Source organism: Brachyhypopomus gauderio, chromosome 13 (genome assembly GCF_052324685.1).
Source record: "Brachyhypopomus gauderio isolate BG-103 chromosome 13, BGAUD_0.2, whole genome shotgun sequence".
Lineage (NCBI taxonomy): Eukaryota > Metazoa > Chordata > Actinopteri > Gymnotiformes > Hypopomidae > Brachyhypopomus > Brachyhypopomus gauderio.
The window spans coordinates 9,156,728-9,176,545 of record NC_135223.1 but is presented as its reverse complement, the minus strand read 5'-3'; the positions used below and the strand labels follow the sequence as shown (position 1 = coordinate 9,176,545).

At 39.8% G+C, this 19,818-nt stretch overlaps 1 protein-coding gene across 2 annotated transcripts; it reads right to left on the bottom strand.

The window, feature by feature from the left end:
* Positions 1 to 3,781: 3,781 nt before the first annotated feature.
* LOC143474115 (cytochrome P450 2M1-like) lies at positions 3,782 to 17,322 on the bottom strand. 2 transcript variants are annotated; one of them, XM_076971410.1, is made up of 9 exons: positions 17,122 to 17,322; positions 12,861 to 13,023; positions 12,631 to 12,780; positions 12,154 to 12,314; positions 11,542 to 11,721; positions 11,027 to 11,168; positions 6,704 to 6,891; positions 6,437 to 6,578; positions 3,782 to 4,217 (listed from the first exon to the last, which is right to left on the bottom strand). In XM_076971410.1, exons 1-9 carry the CDS (start codon positions 17,320 to 17,322, stop codon positions 4,033 to 4,035), a joined length of 1,512 nt encoding a protein of 503 aa, XP_076827525.1. In that variant the 3' UTR covers positions 3,782 to 4,032. The 2 variants fall into 2 exon arrangements, with proteins under 2 accessions (XP_076827525.1, XP_076827526.1); XM_076971411.1 differs by lacking the exon at positions 17,122 to 17,322 and adding an exon at positions 14,706 to 14,848.
* Positions 17,323 to 19,818: the final 2,496 nt, after the last annotated feature.

The following is a 19,818-nucleotide window of genomic DNA, read 5'->3' as shown; positions in this document are numbered from 1 at the left end:
ACCCTGAGTTCGGTATTCCCTTTATTAAATCTCGGTCTCCTCAGCGTTTGTGTCCGCCTCCTCACTCCGCAGCGTGTGCTGCGTTACAAACCGTCAGTGCGCAGTGCGCATATCGAACTGTCAGACAGGCACTGTGCAAAATGTCAAAACATTTAAAATAAAATATGCCTGCCTGAAAATATTAAAAAATTGCCACACAACAGCAAAAAATATAAGGAAAGGTTCAAGTAACGAGGTTTAAAAGGAAACAACAACAAAAAATGTTTATAGGCCCACTTTCCAAGGCATTGCGACGAAACGACACGACCGAAACAACAAACGGCTGAACTGTTTTTTTCGCCTTATGCGTTTGAAATGGTATGCCATTAGTTGTTGTCGTGCGAAATGAATGACGTTGATGACATAACTTGCACTTTACTTTAGCAAACACTAGAACTAAGTGGTCACCTTGGTTAGCTAGCTAGCTAGTTAGGTTTAGAGAGTGTTTGCTTAACATTTGTGATAATGTGACTATGAAGGCATGTGAAAATCATTGTCATTTTTACTTTCCAAAACCCTGACAGCTCCTATATTGGAGTTTTTTAATGTTTTATGTACACCTAACTTGTAAACACATCACTTGGCCTTTGTAAAATCTCCCCCAAGAGGTGATTAAAGTGTTAGACATCAGTGTCTTTGGAAATTTTGAGTAACTGCAGCAGCTCAAATTAATGAATTGTATAGTATATTTGAAGGAGTACAGGTCAGAATTTTATTATCCTGTGCAAACTAGAAGCTGGCAAGAGCCTTCATAGAGTTCTGTACAGTGTATTATGGTCAGGACCCAGGTGGTGCAGAAAATACAGGCCTAGTGTGCTAATTCAATAGTACAAACAGGATTTTTATGCTTTACCATGTTTTAGATTCACAGAGAAGGATGTTGATCATTGCTAAAATGGTTTAGATAATCTGCAGTGTTACTGTTGTGTGCTTTAATTAATATTGTTGTCTGTCTCTCCCTCCACTCTTCTCTCTCTTTACAAGATGTGAAACTATACAACTCAGCAACACACAGTAAAGGATTCTAAAGACTCTTAACATATGTTTTATGGACATTTATGGTTAAAATTGTTAATGAGTTGTCGTTTTCAATAAAACATTTTTATTAGGATTGATCAAGCATTTGTCGTCATTTAAATGTAAGTATTATTATAAACAGCTCATCTCTGATTGAAAATACTTATGGTAATACAGTCTTTAGTGCTGTGCTCTTATACAACAGTTTTGCAAAGTAAGAAAAGCAACTGAATATTGCTTTAGGTATGTTCAGCAGAGACCTTACCTGAAGCCCTCCATGACTCCATAGGGACCCACATTGGATGACACAAGTTAGCATTATAGTAATTGTGCTCCAAATGTGTGATGCAAGCTGACATTCTAGTGAGTGATGGGCTGATATTTGGGCCCCCTTTGCATAACCCATATGGGCCCTATGAAGATTTGCCCATGGGCCCCTAATGGGGCTGAAGCGGGTGTCTGCAGTTAACCATAAGGGCCCTACTTGTTGCCCACACTGGCCCCGTCATTATCCCACACAAACAAGGGGCCCATGTAGGGCCAGTGAATCATTGCTCATACGGGGCCCACCTGAGGCCCACATTGACCCCAATATTGGCCCACATGGGCTAACACACATGGGGCCCATGTGGAGCCGATGGACAAATCTTTGTGGGCTCCAGCTGGGTTGCTCAAAAAGGGCCCATGTGCCAGCCCATTTCAAACCCATGTGGGGCCCGCATGGACATGTTGACTGGGTCAGTCTAGTTTGCGACTGGGAACTCTTTATTATAACCCCAACATACGCAATAACAACTTCCGGTATTTATCGAATCAGAATCAGAAAATGAACGCCCACACATCATCCTTCAAAATAAAAGGACTTCAGAGCGTACATATTAACAAATATTAACAGTGCAACTGCAGGGTGTGATTTATTAATGTGTAGTAAGGAAGATGCCTATTGTTAATGCGCAAGCATCATTTTTTAATATTTATTAACAGAAATTAGGATGATTTTATTTGACAAAAGGTTATATATAACAAAGACATTTCATGTAACAACGAATTCTTAGCAGCATTGGGCACCCCCATGCAGTTAGAATGGTACATTCAACTATGTACGTATGAACTAACGTTCATAGTCGACTATAGTCGAATCAGCGACTGATTGCAGGTCACCGCTAGTGTTGACACATTTTCTATATTCTGTATTTTATTAAATTTATTATTATTAAACTAACTCTTTCCTGACACCCGTGTGTTGTGAATCTGTTCTCCTGGTGGCAGCTACGGTACTCTGAGGGCTAAACAAATTTATAATCCTGATTATGATCCCTGATGGTTTTGATCTACGGTACGTCTAGGTACGATTTAAGAAACCTTAACAGGGACAGGCACAAGATTTTTTTAAGTCAGTGGCAGAGGACAGAGTGCAAATAGCGATTCAAGAATATCGGCTTCTTAATTAACGCGCACTCACACTAGGTCCATTTGAACCAAGCTGTGTCCAGGTCCGATTGTGGAGAGGTCTGAGTCCCCAGCCGGCCCGCGCACTCACCTGCTCTAATGATCTGTGCTGTGGCCCGGCTACCTCATCACTCTGAGGGCGACACCCTGCTACATCTTCATGGTGCATGGTTTGTTTACAACCCTAGCGAGACGCTAACACTTTTAAAACCGGCGTAGTGGAAAACATGAGACTAGCAGCATCAGGGTTGCTTAGAGTGAGATTTTAACCTGGAGGAGGTGGCGAGTGTAAATTGTTGAGTGGGGGGGGGGCGTAAAATGGACACAAATTAAGTGTTATATCGCGATCTTTCGATCGCCGGTGGTTGGTGCCAGAGTGAACTAGTAACTCGTTGAATCATAGATGTGGATCAGAGGTAAATAAACTGAATATTTTTTTTCCTGCGTGAGATATCGGAAGTGTGGCGTGAGAGCGTGTGAAAACGGTCAAATGCGTGTGTCTCACGCTCAATGCATGAGAGTTGGCAACCCTGTGGCATGAAGTATCTGTGCTGTTGTGATTCTGCTTTGAGTCTCGTTGGTGAGACGCGGTTTCCTGTCATACGTTTTGGAATAAATCACATCGCCTTTTCTCTTCTTCTTAAAGGTGAGGTCAGTGGTGTTGCAACGAGTGTTGATAACGGAGTGTATCCACTTTTTACCTAGAAAACAACAGTTCCGTACATAACAGAGCTCGTAGTGTGCGTGCGCGCATATATGAGCAACCTCGCTGTGCCATGGCCCAACTCCTCCAACCGTGCCAAAGTCCTGAAGCATATCACACCTGGGCGCAGTTCGGAACATTTACATTAGCCAACCCTGCCGTGCTTTAGAGGCGTTCCGGATCCTTACGTTTATATAGAAGTTTGTGTTTGTTTTTTTTATGTGCTTTTCGCTTAACTTGAGTTCACCCTGGTATTTTCGTCAATGTGCTACTGTGTATGATGTGGCTCTTTGCTTGTGATAGAAGAAATGATCAGAGTGTGGCATGAGAGCGTGTGAAAACGGTCAAATGCGTGTGTCTCACGCTCAATGCGTGTGAGTTGGCAACCCTGTATTGTTAAGACTGTGCTTGTTTCGACATTTAATAACCTCTGTTATGTAGCATTGTAGCTGTCAGGTTTGATAAACAGGCAGAAGCAGGGATTAGGCAGTATTGTACAAATTATATAAATCTCTTTCATAATTCACTGGCCTTATCACATCCATAAACCCAGTAGTAATCTGTTAAATTTTTTATTAACCAAATTTACAAAGAAAGTAAGGTCCCACAAAATTTTGAGAATGAAAAACTAGATGGAAAACCAGATCTTTAACCTATGTTGTATATTGAAAACTGTTTATTTGTCTACATAAACATAGTGTAGTTTGATCCTAAATATTTCTAGATTAACCAGCAGCATGCTTTCAATTTGGTCTCATTTGAAAGGGAAGTATAATCACAGGTTTTGTTTGTAGCCGATGGTTATTGGTGTTGCTGAGTGCTGTCTATGCCCTGTGCACAGCAAAGCACTCATACGACCGGGGAATACGACCAAAGCTACAGATGAGGGGGGTGGTGTCGATCTCCTCTGATGGCTGGGTGGCCTTGAAGGTGAAGCGCTGGAGAAGGAAGGTGAAGAAGATGAAGAGCTCCACCCGGGCCAGAGCTTCACCCAAACAGGCCCGCTTACCTGTGAAGCACATCGATGCACGGGAGTCAAATTAGGGTCTTTAATGGTGACGAAAAAAATAATATCGCAAATATAAGATTAGCATTTTGCATTTTACATTCCTAATTTGTTTCTGCAATACCTTCCCTCTTTTGCGTTTCTTTCTTTTCTTTGCGTTTCACATTTTATGTTGCTGCTTTTGTTTTGCAATACTTTCTCCCTTTTGCGTTTCTTTCTTTTGTTTGCGCATCACTGCTTTTCTTTGCGTCTCGCATTTTACGTTCATAATTTTTTTTTGCGCTTCTCTCTTTTCTTTGCTCCGGTTTTACCCTCTGTGTGGGGGCCGGGAAAGAGGCGTGGCCAAGAGCGAAAGGCGTGCTGTGAACGTTCAGCGTCAGTTCAGCTTCCTTCCACTCGCTGAACTGAACTGCTGCTGCAGCGCATGGTCGGGTGTGTGCGAGGTGGTGGCACATTTCAGGGCATTGTTTTTATTCGCTCAAGTTTTCAAAAGATCATTTCAAACCGACCTCAGTAAAATGTTAATAATAATAATAATAATATATATTTTTTAGACGAAGTTTTAAAAGGGCACTTTCGTTGATAAAGGGCAGAGTTGGTGGTGCTTTAGCACCTGATGTCTATGTCTGCACGCATATACCTGTGGTCCAGCTGGGCGACCGTCTGCCATGATACCAGTAACCAAATTACCGCGCTGTGTGACGGTTCAACTGATGACGCTGAACGTTCACAGCACGCCTTTCGCTCTTGGCCACGCCTCTTTCCCGGCCACCACACAGAGGGTAAAACCGGAGCAAAGAAAAGAGAGAAGCGCAAAAAAAAAATTATGAACGTAAAATGCGAGACGCAAAGAAAAGCAGTGATGCGCAAAGAAAAGAAAAGAAAGAAACGTAAAAGGGAGAAAGTATTGCAAAAAAAAGCAGCAACATAAAATGTGAAACGCAAAGAAAAGAAGCGCAAAAGAGGGAAAGCATTGCAGAAACAAATTAGGAACGTAAAATGCAAAATGCTAATCTTTGCGATATTATTTATTTTTTCGTCACCATTAAAGACACTAATTTGACTCCATAGCCCTCTGCCTTTCAACATGGGCAATTCCAGGAAGGATTAAAGTCCAGCCTCTCAAGATGATTGATTCCAGAATCCAAACTCTGCATTGAGGTCAGCCCAACTATATCTAGTTGGTATCAGTCAACTTCACCCACCAGCTCAGGCTCCTTTCAAATCAGAGTGGTAACATTCCATGTACCAAGAGCCAGTTTCAGTAACTGAGGATCAGAATGCCGGGGCCCCTGCCTTCGACCACTGTCCGATATACAAAGCACCGGACCTCTAGTACTGCCTCTCCCACAGGCGGTGGGCCCATGAAAATATGGACCCATGTATCTCCTTTGGGCTGAGCTCAGCCGGAACCCATGGGTAAAGACCCAGCCACCAGGTGCTCGCAGAGGAGCCCCTTCCCCAATCCTGACTCCAGGGTGAGGCCCTGGTAACCCTGATCTGAGCAAGGGTAACTGGGTCCTGATATTAATAAATTCATAGGGATTTTTATGGCTCACTCTTTGTCTGGCCTATCACCTAGGACCAATATCCCTTGGGAGACCTTACCAGGCGTGTTGCCCCCGACAACATGCAGCCGTGCAAACCCCTCCATGATAAGATGGATCCACAGAGGAGGTCTCATAATGGGGTATATTTAAGGTTATTCTATTTCAATTTAGAAAATGGAATATAGCAGCTCTAGCAGACCTTGAGCTGACTGTTTCATTTGTTACTAATGTGTGTTATAGCATAGGAAAAAATTTAGTTTATGAAAAAATGGAAGGCAAATAATTGTACAAGCTTGAGATATTGTTCTTTAACAGGTCCAAACTTAACTGTAAATATCCTGACATTCCAACAATGTGTACTGGAAGTAGAGAGGAGTAAAAGAAGTGGACACATTGTCTGTCTATGGTTATTTGTGCTTCTTGGCAAATGTCTAACTTGCAAAACACTAGGTAATGACATTGACTCCTGTAGTTTAGTAGTAGTCTGACTCTTGAAGTCATCTTGAATTCTGGCCTATCCATACTATTACCTAGGATGAATTCTGTAACCAGATGCAAAGCACTTTGTAAGTCGCTCTGGATAAGAGCATCTGCTAAATGCCGTAAATGTAAATGTAAATGTATACATTACAGGAGTTGAGTCAGGGCCACACTTCCTAACTTTAAACTTACCCATTCCAAAGACAACAAATGCATCGTTCTTCTTGAATTGTCCCTTTTCATCAAGGAAGTTGTTTGGATCAAAATGGTCCGAGTTCTTCCATAGTTTAGGGTCAAAGAGCACAGAGGACAGCAATGGAATAATAACTGTTCCCTGCAGAAACAGCACAATATTCTCAGCTAAGAAAATCGAAAAGTGAAAAACTGAGTTTGTCAGGAAATTGCAAAAAAGCGACTTGGCTAAAGCACTGCACATTCCATAAAAAACAAATCAAATACCTTGGGGATGAGATAGTCGTTAAACTCAGTGTCATGGAGCATTTTGTGAGGAACAGCAATAGGAGCGGCATCCAGGTTGCGCTGGATCTCATGGATGACTGCATCTGTGTATGGCATGTTCTGTCTGTCATCCAGGGAGGGACACCGGTCTGGCCCCACAACCTCATCAATCTCCTCCTGAACTCGGGCTATGGAGCATGTTACACAGAAATGCCTTACTTTGAATATTAACGACAGGTAGTCCCTCCCTTCTCGCAATGCCCTTGGATCAATACTAAAACTTAGTAACTTGGTAAGAAAGTTAGTTTAAGTGGCAATTAGGAGTTGGAAAGAAGCCAAAACATCGCTACAAGAATTGTACCTGGATTTCCACAAAAACATAAATCTCAAGGGAATCCAAGAGCTACAACACATCACCGACTACAGGACTACCACCAGCAACATCAGCTCCACATACAGCCTACCCGATGACCTCAACACCGTCTACACCCGCTTCGAAACCTCCAGCACTGGCACCAGGAGGTCCACACAGACACAGCCAGGCAAAGCATTAGGACCAGACATCATTCCTGGGTGGGCCCTCAGAGCATGTGCGAACGAGTTGGCTATTGTATTAACCTCCCTTTTCAATCTCTCTCTCAGCCAGAGCATTGTTCCCACCTGCTACAAAACGACAGCCATTGTCCCCTTCCCCAAGAAGAGCCCTCCACCTGCCTGAACGACTACAGGCCAGTGGCACTAACTCCATTCATTATGAAGTGCTTTGAGAGAGTGGTGCTGGCCCACATCCAAGACAGCATAACGGACCCCCTGCAGTACGCCTACCATCACAACAGGTCCACCTCGGACACAGTCGCTGCTGCCCTTCATTACTCCCTCTCCCCACCTCGAAAATAAGGACTCCTACATCAGGATGCTCTTCAATACGGTCATCCCGCACAGGCTCACCCACAAACTCTCCATACTCTGCCTGCACCCCACCCTCTGTGACTGGCTTTTGGACTTCCTAACGGGCAGGCCCCAGTCTGTCAAGATTAGCAACAGGACTTCAGCCAGCATCAACACCTACACCGGCACTCCACAGGGCTGCGTCCTCAGCCCTATTCTCTACACCCTGTTCACCCATGACTGTGTCGCCTCCCACGAAGACAACATCATCCTGAAATGTTCTGATGACACCGCAGTGATAGAACGTATCACTGGAGGAGATGGAGAAGCTTACAGGAGGGAGGTGACCAGACTGGTGTCATGGTGTGATCAAAATAACCTTACTCTCAACACGGACAAGATGAAGGAGTTGATAGTGGACATGAGGAAAGAGAGGAGACCTCATCAGCCACTTTTCATCCGGGAGCTCGAGGTGGAGAGGGTGGGCAGTACCTGGGGGTCCACATCAGTGAGGACCTCACATGGTCACTGAACACCAGTCAGCTAGTCAGGAAGGCTCAACAGCAGCTGTACTTCCTGAGGAGGCTGAAGAAGGTTGGGATGTCTCCTGTGATCCTCACCAACTTCTACAGTTGCGTCATTGAGAGCCTCCTGACCATCTGTATCACCGTGTGGTACGACAGCCTGACCGAGATGGACCGCAAATGCCTACAGAGAGTGGTGAAGACTGCAGATCATGAAGACTTGCAGATCATGCTCCTGTACCTCAGGCCGGAGGTACAGGAGCATGATGTGCAAGACCTCCAGATTAAAGAACTCCTTCCCCACCGCAATCAGAGTTCTGAATCAGAAATGACTTCACATTTCAGACCGTCCAGACATGGGTACAGAAGTGTGATGTGTAATTCCAATGATAAAGAACTCTTTCCTCAGGAATAACCTGCACCTTACTGCTCCATATTTACACCCCACTGTCACTTTACTGTAGCACATGTCTACAATCGCACTATTGCACTTTACAAAACTATCCATATCACTAATTTATACATTGTACATTTTTTTATTGTAATTTATTCATTGTAACCCCTGGTGTAAATTTAAGATCCTCTACTGTAGTAGCATATATTTATATTGCTCATTAGGGATCTGGACCAGAGGTGGAAAGAGTACTGAAAAATTGTAATTGAGTAAAAGTATCATTACTTTGCCTAAAATCTACTCAGAGTAAAAGTAAAATTACCCATCTCAACATTTACTCGAGTAAAAGTACAAAATTACTTCATTTAAAATGTAATTTGAGTAAAAGTTACTTAGTTACTTTCAGTTATTTAATGCATGGATGAATCATGAACCAAATTCAGCACAAGTTGTTTTAATCGATTTCAAAGTGTATTTAAGTGCACATCCACACTTGCAAAAAGATAAGCTGGGCTCAGGAACATACTTCCTCACAGCACAAGGACAGTCACAACCTGTACCATAAAGTGCAAACAATTTTCAGTCCTATTGTCCAATGGACAACACTATGATAACAATAAAGAAATTTAAATGACAAATTATTCAAAAAACAAAATGCACATAAAATTAAGTGCCCACAAGATGCCACAAATCAAACTAAAATGCAACAGGATTCCACTACTCACAATAAAATGCCCACAGGATCCCACATCAAAAATTAAAAAATGCTCATAGGATCGAGAAGGGTAATGCTGCAGGCCCCCGGTGGGCGTGGGTAAAGGGCGGAGCATGTGTCAATCATTTTCGAATGCAGCCAATCAGATACTAGACTTTCGTTGTCAATCAATTTTTATTAAGCCAATTATCAGCCAGAGTTAGCTGTCAATCATTTTTTACTGCAGCCAATCATCTTAACAGATCTGCCAAATGAAGGCGGAAACTGCACGGAGAAGCTCTTTAAACAGAAGTATATGCCATTCTTGCACAAAAGTAGCTGAATAAAAACATTAGAAGAGCCATGACTTTAGACATTTTTAAATCAAAGTTTAAAATACTTCTCACTTGTTATTCTGGAACAACAGTTTAATGTTTTTTTCCCTTTATTGCACGTATTGCATCATTTACATCATATATATATATATATATATATATATATATATATATATATATATATATATATATATATATATATATATGGCGAGTGTAAATTGTTAGCGGAGGGGAGGTGTAAATGGACACAAATTAAGCATTATATCGCGATCGATCGCCAAGTATAAACGCCTCCGCCGAGCAGAGCGTTGAGTAGTGATTTCGATTGGAGGATCGTGCTCTATTTTTTATTATTAATTTTTTTGCTGATGCTGGTCCAGCGTGTCGCGTGCCACTGATTATGCCTCGGCGTGCCAACGGTGGCCCGCGTGCCATAGGTTTCCGACCCCTGCTGTAGGGCCAACAGAACATGAGAAGAACGAGGAATATAGACAAGCAGATAAACTTACCCAACTAAAATACAAGACACACACAGATACCAATCAGAACATACAACAGAGCGAAAAATCATGTTCATGTCGACCCCCTTGTGTATCCTATGCCCAAGTTTGTTCTTAGTGTCCGATAAGCTGCCCTATGTCAGTTTGGATTCCCTGTTCTGTCATGTACTCATGCTCCATATTCTTGTTTGTTTCTAGTTTATCAGTTATATTCCCCATGCCTGTATTAGTGTCGTGTTTTACGTGTGTTGTTCATTGTTTGTTGACTGAGTTATGTCTACTATTGAGTTGGTTCGTATATGCTTCTCTGGTCATTTGTCAGTTGGTGCATATTGTGCTTACCTTGATTAAACCCCTCTTCTCCTACATTTGTGTCTCGCCTGCTCCTTACAATCATTACACTGACTGATTTTCTATCTGTCTCGACACATTTCAGCCAGGATTTTGACCTACTCACAGTACTGAAACTGCTCTAAGGTAATTAATGACATTCGACTGATTATAGATTCAAGGAAGCCGTCTGTTCTACTAATGCTTGACCTTAGTGTAGCCTTTGATATTGTAGATCATAACATTCTTATAGATAGACTAGAGAAGTGGGTTGGTCTCTAAAGATCAGTCCTAAATGGTTCACTTCTTATCTGCAAGGCAGGAATTATTTTGTTGAAATCAACAAAGTGCCAGTAACTTGTGTTCCACAAGGTTCAATTCTTGAGCCATTCCTATTTAATTTAAACATGCTTCCACTTGGACAGATTATACTAGAGTCTGGGCTGTCGTACCATAGCTATGCACTTTGAATTGCCAGTGTGTATGAAAGGTGCTATATAAATAAAGTTGCATTGCCTGTTCTAAGCCATTGCATGCATATTGGATCACAGGCCCAAAAACAGTATATGTTTCACAGGACAAACTAAGGCAGTTTGGAGGTGCACGGCTTCAGTGTGAGTGGTGAGACATGAATGTTTGAAGTGGTCCGATTGGTCACCTTGGACATCTGGATGCTTCATCATGAGCAGCAGGGCATGTCGGAGTGTACTGGAGGTGGTCTCAGTACCAGCATTGAACAAGTTCCAGGCTGTGCTCAATAAGTTGTCAATATTAAATTCTGTATTGGGATTGTGTTTCTCCTGCAGAAGAAACTTACAGTAATTAGACATTCTCTGAGTCCTTCACTCTGTAGTTATGGCTTTATCAGCTTTGCTAAAATTTGTTTTTTAACGAGGAAAGATCCATTTGAAAAAGATTCTATGCAGTTTAGTAGAAAAAGAAATGTTAATGTTTATTAGATATCTGAAGAGACAAGAACAAATATTATTTATGTTCCTATTTCAGTAGCTATTTTGTAACTCTATATATCAATAATACCACAATTAGGTGTTTTCTGGCAAAACTTGAACAACATCATGAACAATTATTGTTGCAGACCGACATATCGTTACTTGGATAAAAATGCATACCAAAACATGCATGCTATCTTAATGGCACTGATGACAATTTTACCTCTTCAGCTTGTATGAGGAAAGCTTCAAGAAAGTCCTGTGGTGGTGAATTAAGATCTAATGTTTTCATCCTTGACTCAGCTTCAAGTCTTAGAAAACATCTGACTCTTTCAAGCATCTTAAATATTTCATGGTGTCGTCCAGGAAAGAGGCCAACTAATCTAGGGAAAATGTTATAGGCCTGTAAGAGAAAAAAAAGACAGGTGCAGAGAGGGTTATTATTTGCCTGGTCTTAACTGTTGTTTGCATTCAACTGAACATCTCCTGTGATGGGTCGTAATGTTTAGTTACAAAAACCTCAGAGACAAAGTCATTCAGAAATAGCAAATATGTAGATAAATGTGTGTACATAAAACCTAGTCAACTAGACCTTCTCAGATGAAATTCTAGCTATTCTCAGAGATTGGGATTTAAAAGGTTTGGGTGAGATTAAATTGATTGTATTTCTTAATTCCCTTAAAATGTAATAACAAAATTCAGTATGTTGCACTGCCAGAGAGGGAAGTGCAGTAAATCCATGGTGAGTTTAGATTAGTTCTGTTTTTTGTTTCCTCTACTCAAGCCAAAGAAAAGCATTGTGTTGTTTATCTAAAATTCAGACTAGGTACATTACCTGCCCAAGAGGACTCGATAAGAAATCAATGTACTCATCACTGGTTTCAATGATCATCTTGAGCTGTGGGTCCTTAGATTTAAATCTGTGTCCAAAAATAACCGAGCAAATCACATTGCACGTTGCTTCAGATAATGAGTCTCGGGGATTGAAAGCAGAGTCTGTAAGGAAAATAAATGTTTTTACAACATTTTTTGGAGCTAGACGTTTGTCATTCAACTGAATGGTAATAAGGATCCTAAAATACACATTTAAACATAATTCTTTTTTTTTTTACATTTACAAAATAAAATATTTAGATTCAAATGTAATTAATATGAACAGTGACATTAATTACAGCAAGTCATATGAGCACATTCATAAGTGTTGATATTTACTAGAGTACAAGTTTAAATGGTCATATAGCTCACACAGTAGTGTGTCTGGAGAATTGCATTCCAAAAATGACAATGTCATCAGATAGCAAGGGGCCAGTACCTCCAAATGTGTTGAATGTTTGCACCAGACAGCGAGCTTCCTCCTTCACCTTCTCCTCAATGTTCCTACGTCCCATCCCAAAGTTCTTCAGGGTTGTCAGACTGAATCTGCGAAGCTGCTTCCACCTGCTGCCGTTACTCACCAAAACACCTGCAAAAACACAGCCATTCTGACTCCCACCTCTGTGAATAAAACCAGACTCTATAGAACATTATATTTATAAAACTTACCATATCCCTTGGTGGATTTCATCAAGCTGGGGTAGTCCAATCTGCCACTGAACTCTTCCCCCATGCCAATCATGGAGTCTTTCAGAGCTTGATATTCAGCAATCACCACAACAGGAGTGCTGGCAAACCAGATGGTGTAGACAGGGCCATACTTTTTGCTGAGCTGATAAATCATGCAAACAGCATTTTAAAATCTTAATTGGTACAGGTTAGTGAACACAAAACGGATGAATCCCCTTCCCCTGGAGTGTGGAGATTAACTGGTCAATCAGTTACAATTCATTCAATGAACTACTAATGATTATTAAACACAGGACCTGAAATTGAACTTGAGGTCCAGAGTTGAATACTTCTGGTCCAGGAATATCAAACAGCAGATGTTATGATTTTCCTGCTTAAACAGCCCTATTTCAACTCAATTCAAGTGCCAGGTTTAGTACCACGATAGGTATCACAATTAATGCAACGGCTACTTATCTGGTCATCGTTTGTCTCCACAAGTACATAATAAATCTGATAAGTTACCACAGGCATGACATCACCTACATCAACAGTGGTTATAGTCAAGGTTGAACTCGGTACAACTAAAGGGGTCTCTTCTGCTGGCCTTGTTTGATCATCTGGCATGAAGGGAAATGATCATGAAGACCTTTGGAGGAGAGATGAATAAACAATCCTCCTCGCTTATATCTCAGTCATCTTAAAGCTCAGCTCCCTTACAAAAAAAAATAGGAGCTCAAACACTAGACCTCTGCTCCCTTCACCTAAAGCCACAGCCACACTCTCGAACTCTGCATGTTCTGCTATTCAAACACTGTTCCTGTTAATCAAATAACCAAGAAGTCAATTTCTTAGCCCACATTGGCTTTGTCCCGTATGTAGCTACAAAATATACATTTTACAAAATCAATGAAGAATAATCAGTACATGAATCATTTATGATATTAAGCATTACGGTTACACTTTAAAACTGCTTTACTGGTATCCACAACTGGCTATCATGCATCTGTACAGCCCTTTCTAGCATGGACGTAATTTTGATTTCAAAAGTGGGGGGGACATGGATTCGTCGCTATTTAAATATTTGGTTTTAACCGTAAAAACTGGGGGGGACCAAAGCCGGCTTTTGAAAAAGTGGGGGGGACATGTCCCCCCCATCCCCCCCCCCCCCCCCCCCCCCAAAAAAAATTACGTCCATGCTTTCTAGTGAGCCACTCTGGCTGATTAATATTAATGCTATATATATATATATATATATATATATATATATATATATATATATATATATATATATATATATATATATATATCTGTATATATATTTATATATCTGGCTGGGCCATTCCAAAGCCTTAATCTTATTCTGGTGAAGCCATTCTTTTTGTTGGTTTGTATGTGTGCTTTGGGTCATTGTCGTGCTGAAAGATGAAGATCCTCTTTATCTTCAGCTTTCTAACAGAAGGCCGAAGGTTTTGTGCCAACACTGACTGGTATTTGGAACTGTTCATAATTCCATCCACCCTGACTAAGGCCCCATAGCATGATGCTGCCACCACCATGTTTCACTGTAGGCATGGCGTTCTTTTGGTGATGAGCAGGGTTGCTTTTGTGCCACTTACATCTTTTGGAATTATGTCCAAAAAGTTCAACCTTTGTTTCATCAGACCATAATACATTTTCCCACATGCTTTTGGGAGATTTCAGATGTCTTTTTGCAAAGTTAAGCCAGGTTTAGATGTTTTTCTTTGAAAGATAAGGCTTCCGTCTTGCCACCCTACCCCATAGCCCAGACATATGAAGAAGACGGGAGATTGTTGTCTCATGTACTGCACAGCCAGTACTTGCCAGAAATTCTTGCAGCTCCTTCAGTGTTGCTGTTGGCCTCTTGGCAGCCTCCCTGACCAGTTTTCTTCTTGTCTTATCATCAATCTTGGACGGACATCTTGTTTTTGGTAATGTCACTGTTGTGCCATGTTTTCTCCTGATGACAGTCTTCAGTGTTTTTTTTTAGGCTTCACCTGACTGATATCTTTGAATAATGAGATCCCTCCGATGCTCTGTCAGCTCTTTGCGGACCATGGCTTGTACTGGATGATGTGGCTACAAAAATGTCAGGACAAGCCTACTAGAACAGCTGAACTTTATCAGAGGCACTTTAATTGGTTACGCTTGTGTGTTCACTCCAATTTAACATGAGTTTGAATGTAATTGGTTAAATCTGAACACAGCCACACCCCCAGTTCTAAAAGGGTGTGCACACTTATGCAACCACATTATCTTAGTTGTTTATTTTTACTTCACCTCCCTGAAAGATTTCTGTTTGTTTTTCAGTTGCATTGTACAGGTTATAGGTCACATTAAAGGTGGAAACCGTGTGGGTTAATCGAATCTTATCAAATAATGTTTCCATTCTAATGTCAGTGTAGAATTAATGTCAATAATTCTAATGTGGCTGTGATTTCTAGTTTGAAAAGAGTTTGTTAGCATGTTGGGTGGCATGGAGTTGGTGGGCTTTAGCCATACTGCAAAAGGTTGTAGCAAGGTTAGACTACCAAGATGCCACACTGCTAATTTTACTTTGTCTTTGTTTATATTAACTGTAGCATAATGTTGTATTGGATGACTGAATACCTAACTAGCAAAGAGAGAAAACCGTCATTTTATTATTGACTTTTAATATGGTAACATAATTTGCTTAAACAGGTTAGGCTAGGCTAATCAGTGTATTGTGGTTTTAGAAAATGTTTTTGTTCCTTAAACTAAAGTGTAGGTTAAACTTTTCTGCTACCACTACCTGAATGATGTACATCATTGGAATATGCCTTATGGATTATTATCAAAGACTGTATGAATATTATGCCCAAAGAGGATTTGGTAGGATGTATAATACTTTTAAACTATAACTTTTTTACAAATGTGACGGAAGGTGTACTTTAATACTTAAGTATTTTTAAAAGCAAGTACTTCAGTACTTTCACTTAAGTAAGATTTTGAACATGCAACTTTCACTTGTATCGGAGTAGCATTTGACCAGTGGTATCTGTACTTTGACTCAAGTAATGAAATTGAGTACTTCATCCGCCTCTGATTGGGTGCAAGAGGACGATGAACCCAACCATACCAGGTAATCTATAGACCCCCCATACTCAAATAGTACATCTATTTCTGGCCCGCGAGCTGTTTTAAAAAGTGTTTTTTTTTTTTAGGATTTTTTTTTTTCAATCGCGCTATCCGCTCTTATTTTGAAATCGCGCACCGCGATCTCAAGACGATGCTGGGGATTGCCTCTATGGCAACAACAAACGGGTAGCAGACGGCCAAATGCGTTCAATTTAAGCTTTGCAATTTAAGCATGACTACACTAAGTGTGAAAAATATAAAAGTAATATTATCAAAAGATGTTTGCATTGCATGAATTCATAAAGCAGCTTTGTTTGTAGCCAGATGCAAATACATGTTATAGCTGTTTAAAGGAGGGAGCACCTTTAACCTGAAGAATTAGAATTGAGCTGTTGTATCGAAGAAATTCAGAAAATACATATTAGAGATTATTTCAATGAAATCATAAAAGTGATTGTTATATAATAATGCTAAGATTGAATCCAATTACTTTAACCAGTAATTATTTTTTCCACGTCGTACCCCACATACATAAATTACAAGTCGATTTTTTGTCCCAGTCCAGCCCTGTGAATTACCAAAGTGGGACAGAACTCCTGTGAGAGACTGACAGTCATACAGAAAAACTATTACATCAAGTTTTTTGCTACTAAAGGTGATTCTACAAATTATTGAATCATGGGGTGAACTTAATATTTCACACACAGCTTCTCCACCTTGGCTTGAATTTTGTTAAATAATGACATGGTGGAGTCTGTCAATTGTTCATTTACCTCATTTAAACATCTGCTAAAGGTCAGATGAATTATCAAAGATTAAGGACAAGCCATCATTGGGATCTATAGAGCACAATCTAAAATGACTGGATTGAACATCTGTTATATTTCCCTAAGCTGTAGGTGCATGTTAGAAGAACACAAATACATACAATAACAACTGGTGCAGAATATACCTCCCGTTTTCCACCTGCCCCTGGTTACTGCATTGTGTCGTTTTCACATAGATATTTTCTACCAACCCTATTTGAAAGAACTCTCAGAAACAATAGCCAATATGTCTGAGACGTGTACAACCTCTGTGCAGACAACCCTCAGGTATCATAAATAACAGATTTAAGTCACTGGTGTGATAGCTTACTGACCTCAATGTAATACTTATACGGCTCCTTCACGTGCACCTGAAAAAAATTCCCCACCACTGGAGCAGGATTCGGACCCGGAGGGAGTCTTCCATAGAGCCTACTCCGAGAGCCTTTACCGAGACGTTTCCAGATTAGAAATAAAACAACGACAGCCATAACTACAGACAGAAAGTTTGTCTGTAAACTTAGTAAAAGATCCATGTTTGTATTTAAAACAGCGTGTAGCCGAAAATTAAAAGGATGAAAACACGGATTTTGTGGTTATTAAATTTCGAAGTACTCTAAACCAATCCAGGTGTATGTCAGCAGATCGGCTATAAGACACGTATTTATACGCGAACGTTTGATGACGTATACGAGTAGACGGAGGAAAATAAGCCATATTTTTCTCAAGGAACTAATCGTACATCGTACTCGTTTTAATCTTTACTTTAAACAACTTTCAAGTTTCTTTCACTAATTAGTTGCTTTTTTGTAGATAAAATAACTAACGGTATGCACAATAAATAATGTATTTTACTATTTTACATGCAAGTTTTTCCCTAATTAGTTATTTCGTTATCGTGCAGACTTCACGTGTATCCAGAGAGACTTTATATAGATTGTGATGTCCTGACAAATGATGTAGGCTACTGCATCTGTCGGAAATTATAACAATTTATATACTTTGTTCAGGTTTTCTATTTGCATGACAAATTCACTTTCTGAACTTCGTTCAATTATATTTCATTTAATTATGATACTTTTTACAAATAATTATTATATTTTTATAATAATTATTATAGTTTTGGGACCCAAGTTATTTATTTTGTATATTAATGATTTATGTAAAGTATCAGAGTCCTTGAAATGTGTCTTATTTGCTGATGATACAAACCTGTTTTTTTCAGGGAATAATTTGAAATTGTTGGAGCATAGAATAAATACAGAGTTAAAGAAAATAAAAAATTGGTTTGACAATAACAAACTATCACTAAATGTCAGTAAAACAAAGTTCATTGTTTTTGGGCACAGTGGAGATAAACTAGAACTACAAGTTCATTTAGATGGATGTCAAATTGAAAGGGTAACTGAAATAAATTTTCTTGGTGTAATAATTGATGATAAAATAAGCTGGAAATCTCATATTAGACATGTACAAGCTAAAGTATCAAGGGGAATTGCAATATTATATAAAGCAAAACAAGTTTTGAATTACAAATCACTTCATATTTTATACTGTTCCTTAGTTCTCCCATACTTAAATAATTGTGCAAGTATATGGGGCAATAATTATAAAACTGTTATACAACCATTAATTATTTTACAAAAGAAAGCAATAAGGATAATACATGGGGCTGGCTATAGGGATCATACCAATTCACTATTCCTGTCGTCAAAATTACTCAAATTTACAGATCTTGTAGATTTGCAAACAGTAGAAATAGCATTTAAAGCAAAAAACAAATTATTACCAGCAAATATTCAGAAACTATTTATTGAAAGGGAAGAGGGTTATCAATTAAGGGGACAGTTAATTTTTAAAAGAAGAAATGTTCATACAACACGTAAAGGGTTCTGTATTTCTGTGGTTGGAGTAAAATTATGGAACATTCTGAGTATGGAACTAAAGTGTCACGTAGGGCAACGCCCCCTCTCGTAGCTGTCACTCTGGGTTCCCTCATGTCCGTGTTCCCTGCCTGTTTGTCCCGCCCTGCTCGTTGGTTTTGATGGATTCCTTGTTTGTTACCACGCCCCTGTGTCATTGTCATCACCTGTCCCTGGTTTAGTCCTGTGTATATTAGTCCCTGTGTCTCCCAGGTCTGGTTGTCGGTCTTTTTGTTTATGCCTGTGTTGTCAGATCTCGTTCATCGTGAGTACTGCCGTGTTGCGCCTTGTGTTACCCGTCACCCGTGTATTTTGCCTGCCCTTCCGTAGTCAGTCTTCCTTGTTGTTTTCTTTGTCCGTGTTCATGCCTTTGTACATTTCATGTCAGGATTGCCAACCCGTTATGACCCATGCCCGTTACATCGACTCTGCCTATGGAATTTCCTGTAATAAATCTCGCTCTCCTCAGCGCTTGTGTCCGCCTCCCTGTTCTGCCCCGCGCAGAACGTTACATAAAGGAATGTCCAAACATGAAAAAATTTAAAGAAAAGTACAAAAATATTATTTTTAAAAGATATAGGGAGGCTGAGTGTGCCTGATTATTATTTATGTATATACATTGTAATAAATGGGAATTTAGGGGGGTTGTGTATATGTCTGTATGCGCTTGTACTTATGAGTGTATGCATATACACTGTATATTTATGTTTGAAGTTATATGATACAAAATATATTCATAGAGTTAAATGAAATGGTAGTTTCAGTATTTATGAAATGTAATTAAATGAGGGGGGGGGGGAATAATATATATATATATTTTTTTATTTTTTGTAATAAGCTTTGGAGAAGGGTGGGATTAAATAAGTTTTATACTTCTTCCCATTCCTTTTCAAATATGTAAAATTGTTTTGTTATCTGTTTTATCATTTGTTTTGTTTTTAGTTTTCCATATTTGAAATAAACATTGACATTGACATTGATAATTTGTGTATTTACTAAAATAACTGTCCAGTTGTTGGATTGCAAGATGAAGTATGTTAATTTCTTTATGGATCTGGAAAGTCTGAAAGTATTTGAGAGCGCAAAAGGCAGATCATTATATAATCATTA